General features: G+C 40.7%; 1 protein-coding gene across 3 annotated transcripts in view; it reads right to left on the bottom strand.

Moving 5' to 3' along the window:
- Positions 1–18,045, bottom strand: part of las1l (LAS1 like ribosome biogenesis factor) — a 100,222-nt gene that overhangs the window by 63,230 nt on the left and 18,947 nt on the right. For all 3 annotated transcript variants that reach the window (XM_041196365.1, XM_041196366.1, XM_041196368.1), the window contains 3 exons: positions 17,054–17,209; positions 10,819–10,865; positions 587–696 (listed from right to left, as the gene is read on the bottom strand). In XM_041196365.1, the coding sequence (XP_041052299.1) occupies positions 587–696; positions 10,819–10,865; positions 17,054–17,209 (313 nt within the window). The remainder of the gene's footprint in view (positions 1–586; positions 697–10,818; positions 10,866–17,053; positions 17,210–18,045) is intronic.

The following is an 18,045-nucleotide window of genomic DNA, read 5'->3' as shown; positions in this document are numbered from 1 at the left end:
ACCACAGGAGATTAAGGAAAGCAAACATAACTTTCTAGAGAGGAGATGATTTCTCTAATGAGAATCCCCAAGCCTTACAGATACCAACAATGTTAATGCTTAGCCTTTGTGCAATTCTTAAACTCATTTCAATGGCAACCAGAAACGGACCACATAAACAAAGCATCAAAGCAGGCCACAACAAAAGGTCCTCAAGAACACTTAAGAACCAAAGATTAAAAACATGAGGAAAGACGACAAGAGTAAAAAGCTAAACTGTTAACCTTGTTCCTCTTTTTACAGAAACTGCTAGACCTGCTGAACATTTCCAGCATGTTCTGTTTATGTTTCAGATTTACGGCATCTGCTGTAACTTGCTCTTGTATTAAAATCCCTTCTCTCAGATAAGGGATCATACATATAATTTAAAACTCTCAGAGCACTGGTGGCAGATGCAGGGACAAGGGGAGGCACTGTCCTGTTGAAGGAAGCTTCCTTTCCCATCCCTCTCTGTTCAAGACACAGTCCAATATACAAGTACAGCAAACTACAGCTGCATATTTTGGTCTTTGTTAGGCTCGCCACAAAACATCCAGTTCTAACTTACCTGTTCTCCCAAGCATGTTTCTTAACTTGTGATAAAATCCATGCAACTTCAGGACTCGGAGTACTCCAGATTCGCTTTGCTTTGGAAACTAACTTCTGTTCCATCAAAACCTAGGAATTAAAAATATAATTTCAGGTGCACTGTCAACTTTTAACAAGAGAATCCAGGTTAATCCACCCAAACTGGTTAATTGATTTTTGGGAAGGAAAAAACAGAACTTCAGGACAGAAACAAGTCAGTTTCCACTGCTTCTGTCAAAAACAAAATAAAATTGCTTAGTGGTGGATGCACATAAAGTGCCCATCTTTGGTGCATTAAAGTGGCATCACACCTGTCTGCCCAAGTGGTCATTCAAAATTGTAATGGAAATTCTAATGGTGACGACATGTTAGAAGGATGAAACAGGACAGGTAGAATGTTCTTTCACCTAATCTATCTCATGAATAATAATTTCTATCTGCAAACTAAGATAGAACTGTGTAACATTTTAGGCAAAAAGAATTGTAAACATAACTTCAATTTGCCACCTGGTTGCCACTGATTGAGTTCAATTTTAAAAGAAGCAATGTTTAAATCCTGAACAAAAGTTTGACAGAGTAGTGTCGAACGATTGTGGGCAACGGTTAGAAGATAGAGTCATAGAAGTCTACAACACAGAAAAAAGGCCCATTTTCCAGCACAAGGGCCATAGCCTTGTATGCCATGGCATCGCAAGTGCACATCCAAATACTTCTTAAATGTTATGAGGGTTTCTGTCTCTACCACCCTTTCAGGCAGTGAGTTCCAGATTCCCACCACCCTCTGGTTGAAAAAATTCTTCCTCAAATCCCCTCTAAACTTTCTGCCCCTTACCTTAAATCTATGCCCCCTGGTTATTGATCCCTCCAAGGGGAAAAGTTCCTTCCTGTCTACCCTATCTATGCCCCTCATAATTTTATACACTTCAATCATGTCCCCCCTCAAACTCCTCTGCTCCAGGGAAAATAACCCCAGTCTATCCAATCTCTCCTCATAACAAACTCTCCAGCCCAGGCAACACCCTGGTAAATCTCCTCTGCACTTTCTCTAGTGCAATCACTTCCATCCTATAAAGCGGATTCCAGAAGTGCACACAATACTCTAGTTGTGGCCTAACCAGCATTTTATACTGTTCCAGCATAACCTCCCTGCTCTTATATCCAATGCCTTGGCTATTAAAGGCAAGTATCCCATATGCCTTCTTAACCACCTTATCTACCTGTCCCGCTATATTAAGGGGCGGTGGACATGCACACTAAGGTCCCTCCGTACTTCCCAGGGTCCTACCATTCATCGTGTATTCCCGTGCCTTGTTTGTCCTGCCCAAGCGTATCACTTCACACTTATCCGGATTAAATTCCATTTGCCACTGATCAGCCTATCTGACCAGCCTGTCTACAACCTTCTGTAATCTAAGGCTATCCTCCTCACTACTGATCACCCCATCAATTTTCGTGTCATCCACGAACTTACTGATCAACTCTCCTACATTCAAGTCTAAATCATTTATACATACCACAAACAGCAAGAGACCCAACACCGATTCCTGTGGAACCCCACTGGACAGGGGCAGCCAGTCACAAAAACACCCCTCGACCGTCACCCTCTGCTTCCTGCCACTCAGCCAATTCTGGATCCAATTTGCGAAATTACCTTGGATCCCACGGGCTCTCACCTTCATTATCAGTCTCCCATGCGGGACCTTATCAAAAGTCTTGCAGAAGTCAAAGTAGACTACGTCAAACGCATTGCCCTCATCTACACACCTGGTCACCTCTTCGAAAAATTCAATCAAATTGGTCAGACATGATTTCCCCTTAACAAAACCATGTTGACTCTCCTTGATTAATCCTTGCCTCTCCAAGTGTAAATTAATTCTGTCCCTCAAAATTACTTCCAATAGTTTCCCCATCACTGAGGTTAGACTGACAGGCCCGTATTTCCCTGGTTTATCCCTCTCTCCCTTCTTGAATAACAGTACCACATTGGCTGTCCTCTGTTCCTCTGGCACCTCTCCTGTGGCCAGAGAGGTATTGAAAATTATTGCCAGCACCCGTTTTCTCCTTCCTTGCCTCACTCAACAGCCTGGGATACATTTCATCCGGGCCTAAAGGTTTATCTATTTTTAAGCCTGCCAGACCACTTAGAACCTCCTCCCTTTCTATGCTAATTTCTTTCATTATATCACAGTCCTTCTGCCTGTTTCCCACACCCACGTCATCCCTCTCACTTGTGAACACCGACACAGAGTATTCATTTAGAACCCTACCTACGTCTTCCGGCTCCACACACAAATTATCACTATGGTCCTTAATGGGCCCTACTCTTTCCCTAGTTATCCTCTTACTCTTAATGTACTTGTAAATTAACTTTGGATTTTCCTTTAGTTTATCTGCCAATGTTTTACCATGCCCCCTTTTTGCTCTCCTAATTTCCTTTTTAAGTTCCCCCATACACATTCTATTCTCCTCTAGGGCTTCCACTGTTTTGAGCCCTCGGTATCTCCCTTTTTCCCTTTATCCAATCCTGTATACCCTTCGACATCCAGGGTTCCCTGGATTTGTTGGTCTCACCCTTTGTCTTTACTGGAATATGTTGGCCCTGTACTCTCCCTATTTCCTTCTTGAATGAGTCCCACTACTCTGACACAGATTTACCTAAGAGAAGCTGCTCCCAGTCCACTCTGGCCAAATCATATCTGATCATATTAAAATCGGCTTTCTCCTAATTCAGAACTCTGACTTCTGGCCCATCCTTGTCCTTTTCCATAACAACCTTGAATCTAATGGAGTTATGATCACTATCTGCAAAATCTTCCCCCATTGATACCTCTACCACTTGGCCGGCTTCATTCCCTAAAAGTAAGTCCAGGACCGCCCCTTCTCTTATAAGGCCTTCTACATACTGGCTTAAAAAGCTCTCCTGAATGCATTTTAAGAATTCCACTCCCTCTAAACCTATCACACTATGGTTAACCCAGTTAATGTTGGGGAAGTTGAAATCCCCCGCTATTACTACCATATTATTTTTACACTTCTCTGAAATTTGCCTACATATCTGCTCTTCTATTTCTCTGACTGTTTGAGGGCCTATAGTACAGTCCCAGCAATGTGTTTGCGCCTTTTCTGTTTTTAAGTTCTACCCATATGGCTTCATTTGAGGAGCCTTCTAAGATGTCATCCCTCCTTATTGCTGTAATTGATTTCTTAATCAATATTTCGATATCCCTTCCTCTTTTACCTCCTTCCCTGTCTCGCCTGAAGGCCCTATATCCTGGAATATTGAGCTGCCAATCCTGCTCCTCTCTCAACAATGTTTCTGTGACAGCAATGACATCATACCTCCATGTGTTAATTTGTGCCCTCAACTCATTTGCCTTATTCGTCAGACTCCTCACATTAAAATAAATACCATCCAATCTTGTCAAACTCCCTTGTGTCTTATCTGGCCTATAATTTCTATGCCTTCCAGACTCTCTTGCTTTCTCTTCTAATTTTGGCTGAGCATCTCCCCCTGCTGAACCTCCTCTCAGGATCCCACCTCACTGCCAAGTTAGTTTAAAGGCTCCCCCAACAGCACTAGCAAACTTCCCCGCAAGGATGTTGGTCCCATTCCAGTTCAGGTGCAACCTGTCTGCCTTGTACAGGTCCTACCACCCCTAATGTCGGTCCCAATGTCCCAGAAATCTAAAGCCCACCCCCCCTACACATCTCTCCAGCCACACATTCATCTGGACTAACCTATTTCTATACTCACTAGCGCATGTGATTACTACCTTTGAGGTCCTGTTTTTTAATCTGCTTTCTAGCTTAGCTTTCTAAATTCTGCTTGCAGGAAAGAGTGAAGCACATTATTGCAGATCTGGAGTCACATGTAGGCCAGACCAGGTAAGGTGGCAGATTTCCTTCCCTAAAGGACACTAATGAACCAGATGTGTTTTTACAACAAATCGGCAAGGATTCCAAGTTTTTATTGAATTAAAATTTCACCATCTGCTGTGGTGGGATTCAAACCCAAGTTCCCAGAGCATTACCTTGGGTCTCAAATACTAGTCCAGTGAGAATGCCACTATGCCACCGCCTCCCCTAAATTTTTTTGCTTTTCAAATTGTAGTGAGGTTAATTGTGGAGTTCCAAAGATGTTGGCATTAGGACCTCTGTTCTTTTTGATCTAAATTAATGACCTAGATCTTGTTGTACATGACAATTTCAATATGTGCATGCTGCAAAATTTGGAAATAGTAAACTGCTAGAAGGCTTTGAGTGTTAAGCTTTGAAAGGACATAGGAGGTTGGCGGAATGTGCGGACATGTGGTAGACGAAATTTAATGAAGAGAAGTATGAATAATTCATTTTGCTAAGAAAAGCGTGAAGAGACAATGTAAAATAAAGGGTGCGATTCTCACAGGGATACAAGAGCAGAGGGACCTTGGTGTGTGTGCGTGTGTGTGCGTGCATAAATCATCAAAGGTGGCGGACAGGTTGTGAAAAAGTGGTTAACAAAGAACACAGAATCCTGCACTTCATATAAATAGGGGCACAGAGTATAAAAACAATTAAGTTATGATAAACCTATATAAAACACTGGCTCTAGAACAAAGAGAGTATTGCACTCAGTTCCAAGCAACACACTTTAGGAAGAATATGGTGGCAAAAGAGAGTGCAGTAAAGATTCACAATAAAGTTTCCAGGGATAAGGAACCTCAGTTAAGCAAAAGAACTGGAAAAGTTGTGGCTACTTCCATTGGAGAAGAGACGGTTGAGAGGAGACTTGATGGAGGTATTCAAAATCATGAGGGAACTGGACAGAGCAGATGGAGAGAAGGATCGCAAACCAGAGGGCACAGATTTAAGGTAATTGGCAAAAGCAGCAATCACAACATGATTAGGATCTAGAATATACTGGCAGAGAGGGTGAAGACAGAGTTTTGTCATGGCATTCAAAAAGGAATTGGATTATTTGAAAAGGAAAAAAAATTGCATGGCTCTAGGGAAAAAGTAGGGAGTGGCACTCGGGGAATTGCGCTTGCAGCGAGCTAGGGCGTACACAATGCCGTAACCACTGATTCTGTTTTTGCTTTGATGGTTCTTAATACAATGTAATCAAGTATGGGAATAGGAATATGTAACACTGGCTTAGGGTTTCCAGCAACACAGTGAAATGCAATCAACCATGATGACCTTCTTGGTTAAATAGCATGTCAACGTTCACTGCTTAGGCTTTGCTGAGATATCAGAGAGCTGTGCAGCAGTTTGTGCTCCAGTGTCAGCACCTTCATTAGATGAGGATGAAAGAAATGCCAACTTAGTCATATAATTTACTTTGAAGTTATAACAAGAGGAACTCAATGGATAGATTTTATGCTTTATACAATTAGTTATTTGCAGCCAACAAATTATGCTTTGCTTTCAGTTTTCAGAAAACTCTTCCCCTACCACCCCACCCCCCCCCCCCCCCCCCCCCCCCCCACCCCCACCCCGCCACTGCCCCCATTCAGCACAAATTAAATGAGATATAACAATTCATCTACATGGAATCCAAGAGACTGTAACTAGTACTGCATTAATAACACCACATTTTCCTCCCAGCTTATTACCCTTCGAAACACAATCAAAAAAATTCTCCCAACCGCACACATCAGTTACAGGCTGCACCAAATTTCTTTTTATAGCACACTCTTTGCTCAGAATCTAAAATTAATACCTAAATACTCAAACTACTGAACACAATAATTCAAATACTATATCAAGCATTTTTTTTTCAAAAGGCCAAGAGAATGGAAGCTGTTTTTTTCTTGGTATAAGAAATGTTGATCAAAAACATCCAGCAGAGAGACAAACAAAAATTAATAAATGTTCAGTGTCAATTTACAACATATTTCACAATTTTGCTTATGAAATCTAATGAAAGCTACAAGCTTATAAAAGAGTCCTTAAACAATTCCTATTAACCTGAGCATTAATGAGAGAAAATAAAAACCACCAGGGTAATCATTCCATTTCTACTCTTTCATTAAAAGAAAATCAAATTGTACTAACTAACCTTTGGTAATTCAAGCTAGCAATGTGAATAAAAATGTTTAGATTCATCATATAACATAAAATAAGAATTAAAATGAAAGCTGAAAAATATGAACTTTATATATGTTGAACTACCTTTTATGGCTAATGCTTTTTACATTAACAATTTTAGAGCAGTCATTCTGAATAAACTTTGTAAAAAATTCTTAAACTAGAGTGTACACTCTTCCACATACATCCAGTCAAGCCTATATGAATGTATGGGGCAAAAAAATGGCAAAGGGAGAGAGAAAAATATGGGAAAGAGAAAACAGACTTAGGTTTACAGTGTTTTATCTGGCATCCATTTTAACTGGGCATTATGTAAACTTCCTGCTCTTTTTCAAATAGTGCTGTGGAATCTTTAAACACTCTCTTGAACTGCCTGAGCAGGTAAATAGAGCATCAGCTCAATGTCACATCCAAAGAACCGCACCTCCAAAACAATACTGTCTGTAATGAAAGAAGTGTCAGCCTAAATTCTGACAAGGACTAGAACCCATCATCGTTTCAGCACTACAAACTGAGTGAATTTAAAATGATAAAAAGGTTAATTGTATAAAACCAAAAACATAATTAGATAGCGTAAATAAGGTAAATTTATGCAATTTGAAAGTAAACCAAGAAAGCAGACATATAAACATAGGTGGAAGTTAGCAAACAGCTTATCAGTAAAAGGCAAAGCAATGAATATCTGAAACAAATATGCAATGAAATCAAGTACTTGGAGAGGCAAAACAACATTCTGGATCAAGCATAGCAACATTAGCTGAATCAACATAACAACCATATCAAGTTTTGCCCATTTCAGGGCATCTTCCACTTACAAAATACAAATTAAAAATATTCCTCCCACCATTTGAGGGTGCCCTCCTTTGGTCAAGACTCCTCAAACTGAAGAAAATAACAAAAACTGAGACTTTCCATTACAAATAATTTCATAAATACTTCTATTAAAACTATTAGCATGGTACTGAATTAAGTACATTACAGGATAGCCTACAGTCTGGCTGTCATCAAAATGCCCTGGAAAGTTTCAAAAGTCAGATGCATAACAAAGCAAAGAATTTGCTCTGATAATTTTGGCAACTTTTTTAAAATTCATTCACTAGACATGGCTTCATTGACTGGGCTACCATTTATTGCCTATTCCTGGTTGCCCTTGAGCAGGCGGTGGTGAGCTACCTTCTTGAACCGCTGCAGTCCATGTGGTGTAGGTACACCCACAGTGCTGTTAGAAAAGGAGTTCCAGGATTTTGACCCAGGGACAGTGAAGGAACAGCGATATATTTCCAAGTCAGGATGGTGAGTGACTTGGAGGGGAACATCCAAGTGGTGGTGTTCCCATCTGTCTGCTGCCCTTGTCCTTCTAGACGGTTGTGGTTGTGGGTTTGGGAGGTGCTGTCGAAGGAGCCTTGGTGAATTCCTGTAGTGCATCTTGTAGATGGTACACACTTGGCTCGGTGAGTAGCACTCTCACCCAAGTCAGTAACTTGTAGGTTTGAGCCCCACAACAGAACTTGAGCTCAGCACCTAGGTTAATACTTCACTGCAGGCTGAGGGAGTGTTACATTATCAGAGATATTGTCCTTCAGATCAGATTTCCCAGCTGCCTGTTCCAGCCATTTAGCTGCATGTTAAAGATCCCACGGCACTATTTGAAAAGAGGAGAGTTCTCCTCGTCTTGCCAACATTCCCTCTCATCTGTTTCTGATGGAATTAGTTGAGTTACTTATGAAAGCCAGTTGTTTCCAGGATCTTCCAGAAACTGACATTGGGCTAGATTTTATGGCTGCAAATGCCAACCCCCACGCACTCCCGCACTGTTGTAAAATAGGGTGCGATGACATTGGGCAATACGATGTCAGCTAGTCTCCAAAATTACAGAAGGCGAGCAGAAATCAGAAGCCCGCCTGCCATTTTGAAATGGCTAACTAACAAGCCATTGAGCTCATTAATCATCTAATCAACTGCAACTTTTCGTTGCCAGCTGCATTTTTCAGGCGTCAGAATGTTTTACAACAGCAATGAAAAGGTGGCACAAGGGCGGAAGGAAAAGGCCCGCCATTGAGACCATGGAAGACTATAGCAGCAGATCCTTGCTGAAAATGTTAGCATCTGTACAACTTTAACCCTTTGGAGTCTGCCATGATAATGAGATTGAAAGAGGAGGCATTTAAATTTGTAACTGTTCCCGTCAACAGTATAACTTTGTCTGCCACATGACATCCCAGCTGAGGCTCCCGATTGGGGTGCTCCATGCCCATCACACTGTTAACCCTTCTGCTCGATGGTCACTAATGGCTATCCGATGCTAGAATTGACGAGTTGAGGCAGCAGGGGCAGGGACCTGGGGTGGGAGCAAGCAGAGCACTCACTTTCCATTCTTCTTCCCTCACCCTGCCATAAACCTAAAATCCAGGCCATTGCTTTTTGCCTAATGAAGTCCATGTCATAACTCGTTTAAAAAGAACTACATATACTTATTTCTTAAACAGTCCATTTTCCTTTTACTGAACCAAAGCCACAAATTACTACAGGTTATGCAAAGGTAAATTATTGCTGACAAGAAAGAGACATGTCTAAGCTTTTCATTTTGCACTCATCAGGACACTCACAAGAATGCCAATATAAGGGGAAGGCAACAATTTATGCTGTATGCGAAGAGAGTGCTGATTGGTTGGCAAGTGCTGTTGCCATGGAGAATGCACTACTGATGGTAACTGACAGTTGACTGCTAAGCATTGTTCGAAATTTAAACCAGGCAGCTTGACCCTGATTCCTCAGGGCAATGCCTTGACCAAAGAGTCAGCAAATGGCTGCCACTTATTTTGTTTAGCTGAAAAAGGCACAATGTATGTACATGATACGTTTTGCTATATTTAAATCCGCAGCTGCATGCAACAATTTCCTTAAATGTTTTGATGGGTTCCACCTTCATTCAAATTGACCTATGGAATGGAGCAGTCAAATGAACTCCCCTTCTTGACTTACTAGCTGGGAAATCTGCCAGGGGATTCTCTACGAAAGTCTACCTTCACTGGTCAGTATAAGAGTTGGGATTCTTAAAGTTCCACGCACTATAAGATTGGTCTTATCGGTAAACTTGTCAATAGGGCCTGAACCATTTGCTCACCATGCAAGTTTAAAGCTGAAAAAAGGGCGCAAAGGCATTCTGCAGGGTAAGGCTACTGTGATCAGATTATTTCGCACTGTATATCACGCAAGCTCCCGAACAGTCCCAAGACCAACACTTTCAGCTCTGAAAAATGCCCAGTCCACCTCAGATTACCCTGGAAGGGCAAGGTATCTCAAAAATTTGAGCAACAGGTGCAGCTAGCTGTTTCATGCTGCTACTATAAAGTAGCAACACGAGTGGTATTCGCCACTAACAGGATGCTGCTGTCAAACCAAAAAGACGTTCTGCCTATCACACAAATGAATAATGTGGTAGATGAACTTAGTGCCAGCATGATGTCACAAAGACTGGTGAATTGTATCAAACAGCATGCCCCAGCCACTGTTTGCAACAGGCGGGGTACAGACCGTACTTAATCAGCTCGTGCTTGCAAAACTCACAACTCAGTGTCTAGCATTAGATGTGATTCCATGATTGGACAACATATGCTGAATAATCCTCAATGTGATAAGAATTACGCTGACAACCAATTTAAGAATGGTCAGTCAGGCTTGCAATCTGGCACCTTTGCATGTACTGGAAGCTACACATTTTAATACACAGGTCCCTGTTCTTTGCAGACAAGACAAGAACGAACATGTACATACATTGCACCTGTTTCAGCTAAATAAAATAAGTGACAGCCACTTACTGACTTATCACTCAGGGCGAAGTCTTGACCAATCAGGGTCAAGCTGATTTTAAATTTCAAACAATGCTTGGCAGTTAACTGTCAGTCACCATCAGTAGTGCATTCTCCATGGCAACGTCACTTGCCTACCAATCAGCACTCTCTTTACATACAGTATAAATCATTGTCTTCCCCTCATATTGGCGTTCTTGCAAGTGTCCTGATGCGTGCAAGACGAAAAGCTTAGACATCTCTTTTTTCAGCAATACCCAAGTTCTGTACTACCAAACGACTAAAGGTGAATTACTGGAATTGAACTGGAAACAAATCTTCCTCGATTAGATACCTGGAATTGTTCTTTCTCAAAGGAAGTCAGCAGTTCTCTGGCTTTGTCTGAGGAAAAAAAGTGGGGAAAATATTAGATATTGAAGATTGATCTTGGTCATCAAACTGCAGCTTTGAGAGAGTGTTTCATATTGGCATTATAGTTTGAAACTATCAAACATTTTATTACTGTACACGGGTTCAAGTTCAGTGATTAAATTCAAAACCTACTATATTACGATCTTTCCCCATGGATAAAGATACCATCCAGTGTGGTACTATGCAGTTCTTAACCAAAAATCCACAGCTTTGCTTCCTAGACTTGGTCTATTTCAGTTACAACAGTAACAGGTACTGATTGACATCAATGCTCTGAAATTTGATGAGGGGGCAAGAATAAGGAGGGCTCCTCCTTCTGATTTCTACTCAAATACCCAGGTCAAAAAAGGAGATCTGTACATCTAAAAATCAGATGAGAGCAAAGTCAGGCCCAGGAGTAACTTCCACCCATGCCACAGATAAGTAACTTGCACAAGTTTGTAGTCTAGCTTAGGGCAAACTTTTTGGATGGAGAGCCACATCTGGGTACGGAATTGTACAGGGTGGGTGGGGAGAAGAGGGGTAGCCATATACACTCAGGAAATGAACAGTTATAATAAAGATAAATTTTGGTACAAATAAACATGAAACTATACAATTATATGATAACAATTCATTACATACAATAACAAAACCAAAAGCATCCTCTTGGCTTAATATGAATAATGCAGTTGGCTGCTCCTCTTTACAATGGCATCATAGTACATGGTCATTTTTTTTTCTCTTTCCACAGATGCTGTCTGGCTTGCTGAGTGCTTCCAGCATTCTGTTATTTATTTCATTTTCCAGCATCCACAGTATCTTGCTTTTGTCTTGCCAAAATAATTGCTGCTTTACTGTGATCTGCAATATGGTTTTGCAAGAACAACCAAGGGCAAAACAGTAAAGCAAAAGAAAACATGGAAAGACCAAAATGTATCTCAGAGACCGTTACCACATTTTGTGGTCAGTGCAGTGATCAGTATCCTTTCTCTACCTCTCATTCCTGGAACTGGGATTTAATAACCTCATGACACAATTAAAAAAGGTGCTCTTATACTCCATTCCACACCTGTTAAGGAACATGATCTTAATTTTAAATTTTCTCAAAACACTAACTTAAAACCCCACACTCTTCGTTTTCTATTACATTTCACATTGCATTCAACATTCTTCTTCTAAAAATCTAAACATTAAAAGGAACAAACTAATTTTTAAACTAATTTTCAGAAGTGCATAAGCAGCTAATCACTGAGATCTCAAAATGTTAAACCAAGGTTGCTTGCAGAGACCATCAGACATACATATCTTGGAACTTGCTACAGGTAACAATATTTAGGCTTTGATATTTCAATCCTTTATCCACCAGAATTACAGATCAAATTTTTGCTGGGTCTACAAATCTGCAAGCCTTTTTTTTGCCAATTTCCTTAATTCGGTGTCCTCTGATTACAGAGATTTCTGCTACCAGGAACAGTTTCTCTTTACTTACGTAATCAATTACCTTCGTGATTTTGAACACCTCTATTAAAGCTACCCTTAACTATCCCTTCGAATGAGAACACTGCCAGCTTTTCTTATCTCCCCACTTAACTGAAGTTTCTGCTAATGTAACCCCCCTGTTTAAGAAGGAAATGATGCAAAAGACAGGAAATTACAGGCCAATTAGCCTGACCTCGGTCGTTGGTAAGATTTTAGAGTCCATTATTAAGGATGAGATTTCAGAATACTTGCAAGTGCATGGTAAAATAGGGCAAAGTCAGCATGGTTTCATCAAGGGGAGGTCATGCCTGACAAATCTGTTAGAATTCTTTGAGGAGGTAACGAGGAGGTTAGACAAAGGAGAGCCAATGGATGTTATCTACTTAGACTTCCAGAAGGCCTTTGACAAGGTGCCACACAGGAGGCTGCTCAGTAAGATAAGAGCCATGGTGTTAGAGGCAAGGTACTGGCATGGATAGAAGATTGGCTGTCTGACAGGAGGCAGAGAGTGGGGATAAGGGGGTCCTTCTCAGGATGGCGGTCGGTGACAAGTGGAGTTCCGCAGGGGTCAGTGTTGGGACAACTTTTCACTTTATGCATTGATGATCTAGATGAAGGAACTGAGGGCATCCTGGCTAAGTTTGCAGATGATACAAAGATAGGTAGAGGCACAGGTAGTATTGAGGAGGTGGGGAGGCTGCGGAAGGATTTGGACAGGTTGGGAGAATGGGCAAAGAAGTGGCAGATGGAATACAATGTGGGGAAGTGTGAGGTCATGCACTTTGGTAGGAAGAATAGAGGCATATACTATTTTCTAAATGGGGAGAGAATTCAGAAATCTGGAGTACAAGGGGACTTGGGAGTCCTAGTCTAGGATTCTCTTAAGGTTAACTTGCAGATTGAGTCGGTAGTTAGGAAGGCAAATGCAAGGTTGGCATTTATTTCTAGAGGACTAGAATATAAAAGTAGGGATGTGCTGCTGAGGCTTTATAAGGCTCTGGTCAGACCACATTTAGAATATTGAGCAATTTTGGGCCCCGTATCTCAGAATGGATGTTCTGGCCCTGGAGAGGGTACAGAGGAGGTTCACGAGAACGATCGCAGGAATGAAAGGCTCAACATATGAGGAACGTTTGAGGACTTTGGGTCTATACTCGATGGAGTTTAGAAGGATGAGGGGGGAATCTGATTGAAACTTACAGAATACTGAAAGGCCTGGATAGAGTGGACGTGGGGAAGATGTTTCCATTAGTAGGAAAGACTAGGAGCTGAGGGCACAGCCTCAGAGTAAAGGGAAGACCTTTTAGAACAGAGATGAGGAGAAACTTATTTAGCCAGAGAGTGATGAATCTGTGGAATTCATTACCAAAGAAGGCTATGGAGGCCAGGTCATTGAGTGTATTTAAGACCGAGATAGATAGGTTCTTAATTGTTAAGGGGATCAAAGGTTACGGGCAGAAGGCAGGAGAATGGGATTGAGAAACTTATCAGCCATGATTGAATGGCGGAGCTGACTCGATGGGCCGAATGGCCTAATTTCTGCTCCTATGTCTTATGGTCTTATGATCCTAGGAGCCACGATGATTGTGCTTATAGGAGTTTATAATGTAAAATATTGACAGGACATACACAGCAATGCAAGATCTTTTAATAGATTATAGATATATAACCATTCTAGTAGGTAAAGGCACCCTTCAGTCTATTACTATGAGAGGTTCAAATCCTTCACTGCCAGCAGCCATGGCACCAGACCTCATCAAGAATCAGCACCTTAATGAGGGAATGAAAAAAAACATGGAAACAAAACTTAAGTTGACTTGACTTTACATGAAAAGTATTTTGTCACAACTCACTGGGGATAGTGCACTTCATATCAAGCCCCACTGCTCCCCAAGCTGTGACAAATGGGATAAGTTTGACCAAACCACCAGACCGCCCCAATTCTGCCTAACTGTTTAATTTAGGTTAGCAGAATACAAGCACTAGGTTTATAAACTTAATAAGTAAATAACTTGTTTATTGAACAAATTGTCTTTAACCAGTGACAAAAGAAATATGAACTGCCAACTTCTAACTCTATAACTTAAACTCTATCCATTCTTAAACCCCTATACACAAACACACAGAAGACAAAACATGGATTATAAGGGTGAGATAAAACAATTCAATAGCACCAATCAGGAGTACAGGGTCAGATGGGTTGATTTTGATTGATGTCTTCCAAATTCCTTGCAGTTTGTGGCTCACTGGTTGAAAAACTTGCTTTTCAATACTGTTGATTTTTCCCTTTTGTCTCTTGACAGGGGTTTTCATGGAACGCAGGTTACAGAGATATGAGGGATAGCCAGCTAGCTACTACGGCAGAATTACTGGAATCTTAAAACACAGGAGAGAGATTTTAGTTCTCCCCCTCTTTGCAGGCTAGGAGTTGTACTGCCTGCACTGTTACCACACAAAACCCTGGTCACCTGGTCAGGAGCCAATTAAAATGCTGTCGTCAAGCAGCTTCCCTTAGTCCAGGGCACCTTTCCGGCACCATCTGTTCTTTAATGGCACACACTGTTCCAGGATATCAACATTGTAGATATTCCTCATCCTATTCCTGTGAACAGGTCTTTCAACTGCAGCCATGGTAGTTTTTAAAACCACAGTCCAAGAAAATTAAAAATAGGTTCTTCACAATTTAAACCCAAGTGAAAAATAACTTGAAGCTTTGAAATAATAGTTTAAATACTTGTAAAAGCAGAAGGTAAATCAAAATTGCAGTAATCCAATACTGCTTTCTCAATGTGTTCACTCCCTTAAACATGGCAGTTGCACTTCCTAAAAAAAAAAGCTCCTTTCCAGCCTCAGATATTTGGCCAACTCCAATTTACCTGGTACTTCTCTTGGGTCTTTAAGAACTTCCTCTGAAACTCTCCAGCTCTGCAGTTTGTCTTCAGATCCTGACACCAATCAGCCAGGCACCAGGGGCAGTTACACATGTGCACTCTAAGTTTGCTGGCGCTGTAGCCATGGGCCAGATTAGAAGCTCCCCTTGGCCGAATGTGGCCTGCAGTTGCCCATATTTGGCATAGCCTTATAAGCAGAATGATCTTTTAGCAAAGTATTGGAAAATTTCAGACGTGGAACCTTACTTAACAGCCCTGTTCAGGAAGAATAAAAAAATTTGGGAAAAAGAAACAATGTGGCCCATCAGGTAACTGTTCTAATACTTTTAGTGACCACATTCTGTTGTAAAAGGTTCTGAATTTTAATGAAAATGTGTGTTCTAAATATATGGGAGTCTTCCAAGGGTCAGTATATTTGCCTAGTTCACTTCAACCCATACGCTGCTATTTTGATTTTTTTTTAAACTTAATTTTTTTAAATCTTTTTTTTCTTCGTAAAAGCTGGAAAATGTGTAAAGTGAGAATTTCCTACTTGGCCCAGTTCATCAGGCACCTTACCTGAGTGGCCACTGATCATGTGTTAGTTTGACAGGCTATTTGATTGCAGAGGGCATCACAGTGAAGGCCTTTCCTATTCTTGCTTAATAACCATACACAGAACACTTGCAACTTGCTATCACTGCCCAATGAAGGGAAACTACCTGCTTCACTTTCTCCTTAGGGTGAGTGCAGAAGCCAACTGTAGCTTCCCAACAGTCGCCCATGCCAACATCCAGGTATTGAATCCCAGACCATTTTAGTTTCTGTGACCCAACTACTCTCATGCGTAAAACTATCAAGGCACCAGAGACTCCTTCAAGCTTCTAGTACCACTGCAAAAATACAATGAGCCAGAGCACTGTAAAACAATAATATACAACATATGACTGCACTGTCAGCATATTCTTAGCTTGAGTAATTAAATGCAAAATTAGAGCACATTTGTCCAGTTGTAGTACAGTATTTTAGATAGCCGTTAAGTACTATCTGCATTTTTTAAGCTAGCTTTCAAAGCTTCTATGCTAGAATAGTCAGACCCAATTTTTGCTTACGCGTGCCTCAGAGTTTTCACTACATAATTCATTTGACTTCAAATTGTGTAAGGTATTTAAAGGACATCCCTCAAAGGCCCAATGAGTAAAGGAATCGGTAGATCCAACATTAAGCTGCACATACCAGGTGCCCCAAATTTAATTCCCATGTTCATTCATTGTAGCCAGGGTGTTAAGAGTAGCCTCAGTACCGGAGGCAAGGAAAAGATGAAAAAAAAAACAACCATAAACTCTGCTCCAAACTGCTACTGGCAGAAGATATATGGACATGTAGACCTAATTCTATCCTAATCTAATATGCTGCTCCCCATGATGATGCATAGCGCATCAAGGCACGCATATGAATAAAATTACTTTGGAAAGGTCTTGGGAGGGTTTCCAGGCCACAGCAAAACATAACTGGAGAAAAAAATTCCAGTTCAAAATTAGGGAGATCCAGGAGCCAGTGACGTTGCTATGTGCAGTCTAAAATCATACTGGCTTACTATGAATCAATTAGTAAGTAGGGCAAGCAGTTGGGCACGGCATAATAAAGCCTACAGATGTCCACACTTGCAACAAATTGTTAATTGGGAATCACCTTTTCTTTTACATAAAAACTTGAGGAAATAACAATGTAGTTTCTGAACAAATCTAAGCAATAACAAATTATTTGCCACAGCACATAATGGGTTAATAACTGAAACACTCATTTTTAAATCTTTCATGTACCAACCGTATAACTCCTTCTGTTTCAGTTCCTCCTGTATTTTCACTTCATCATCAGCTTCCTCCTCTTCCTGAGAATCCATGATCCAATTATCCACATGGTTATTTCCCAACTGCCGGTTCCAGTACTGCTGACGTAACCATTCCAAAACAAACTCACAACCTTAGACAGAAACAAATTCACTGCTAAATTCACTGTGCTTGCATATCCACTACAGATGGAACAATGTAAAATTACAACACAAAAATAATCACATGGAAACTTAAATTTTATTTTAAGTTGCATCAGAGGAGAAGTCTTAAGAATTATTTTAAGTTTTTTAAAAATCTGATTTGTCAAACTAACAACAATTTGCATTTATATAGTACATTTAACATAGTAAAAAACAAACTGCAATGGCAAGCATATACAGAGATACATGAAACTTCATTAAATCATATCAAGAAAATGTATTCCAATGTTATTCTTGCAAGAGGATGAAAGTGGTTAGTAATAAAAGTAGTTAAGCGAATTCTCTTGGATCAGAAGCAAATTCTCTTATGAGGTACAGGATGCACAGGGCTTAATTTCAAAATTTGTGGATGATATGAAACTTAGGAGAATTTGAGTTGAAAGGAGTATAGTGTAGCAATTCAAAAAGACAGACAAGTTGGTGGAATGGGTGGACAAATGGCAGATGAAATTTAATGCAGACAAGTGTGAAATTATTCATTTTGCTAAGAAGAAAACAGAGACACAGTATAAAATAAAGGGTACAATTCTCAATGGGCTGCAGGAGCAAAGAGACCTGGGGGTATATGTGCATACATCATTGAAGATGGCAGGACAGGTTGAGAAAGTGGCCTGCACTTCATAAAAAGGGGCATAGAGTACAAGAGCGAAGAAGCTATAAAACGCTGGCTCTGCCTGAATTGGAGTATTGCGTCCAGTTCTGGGCACCACATTTTAGGAAGATGTGAAGGCTTTACAGAGGGTGCAGAAAAAAGAATGGTTTCAGG

Source organism: Carcharodon carcharias, chromosome 9 (genome assembly GCF_017639515.1).
Source record: "Carcharodon carcharias isolate sCarCar2 chromosome 9, sCarCar2.pri, whole genome shotgun sequence".
Lineage (NCBI taxonomy): Eukaryota > Metazoa > Chordata > Chondrichthyes > Lamniformes > Lamnidae > Carcharodon > Carcharodon carcharias.
This window is presented reverse-complemented; position numbering and strand designations above follow the sequence as displayed.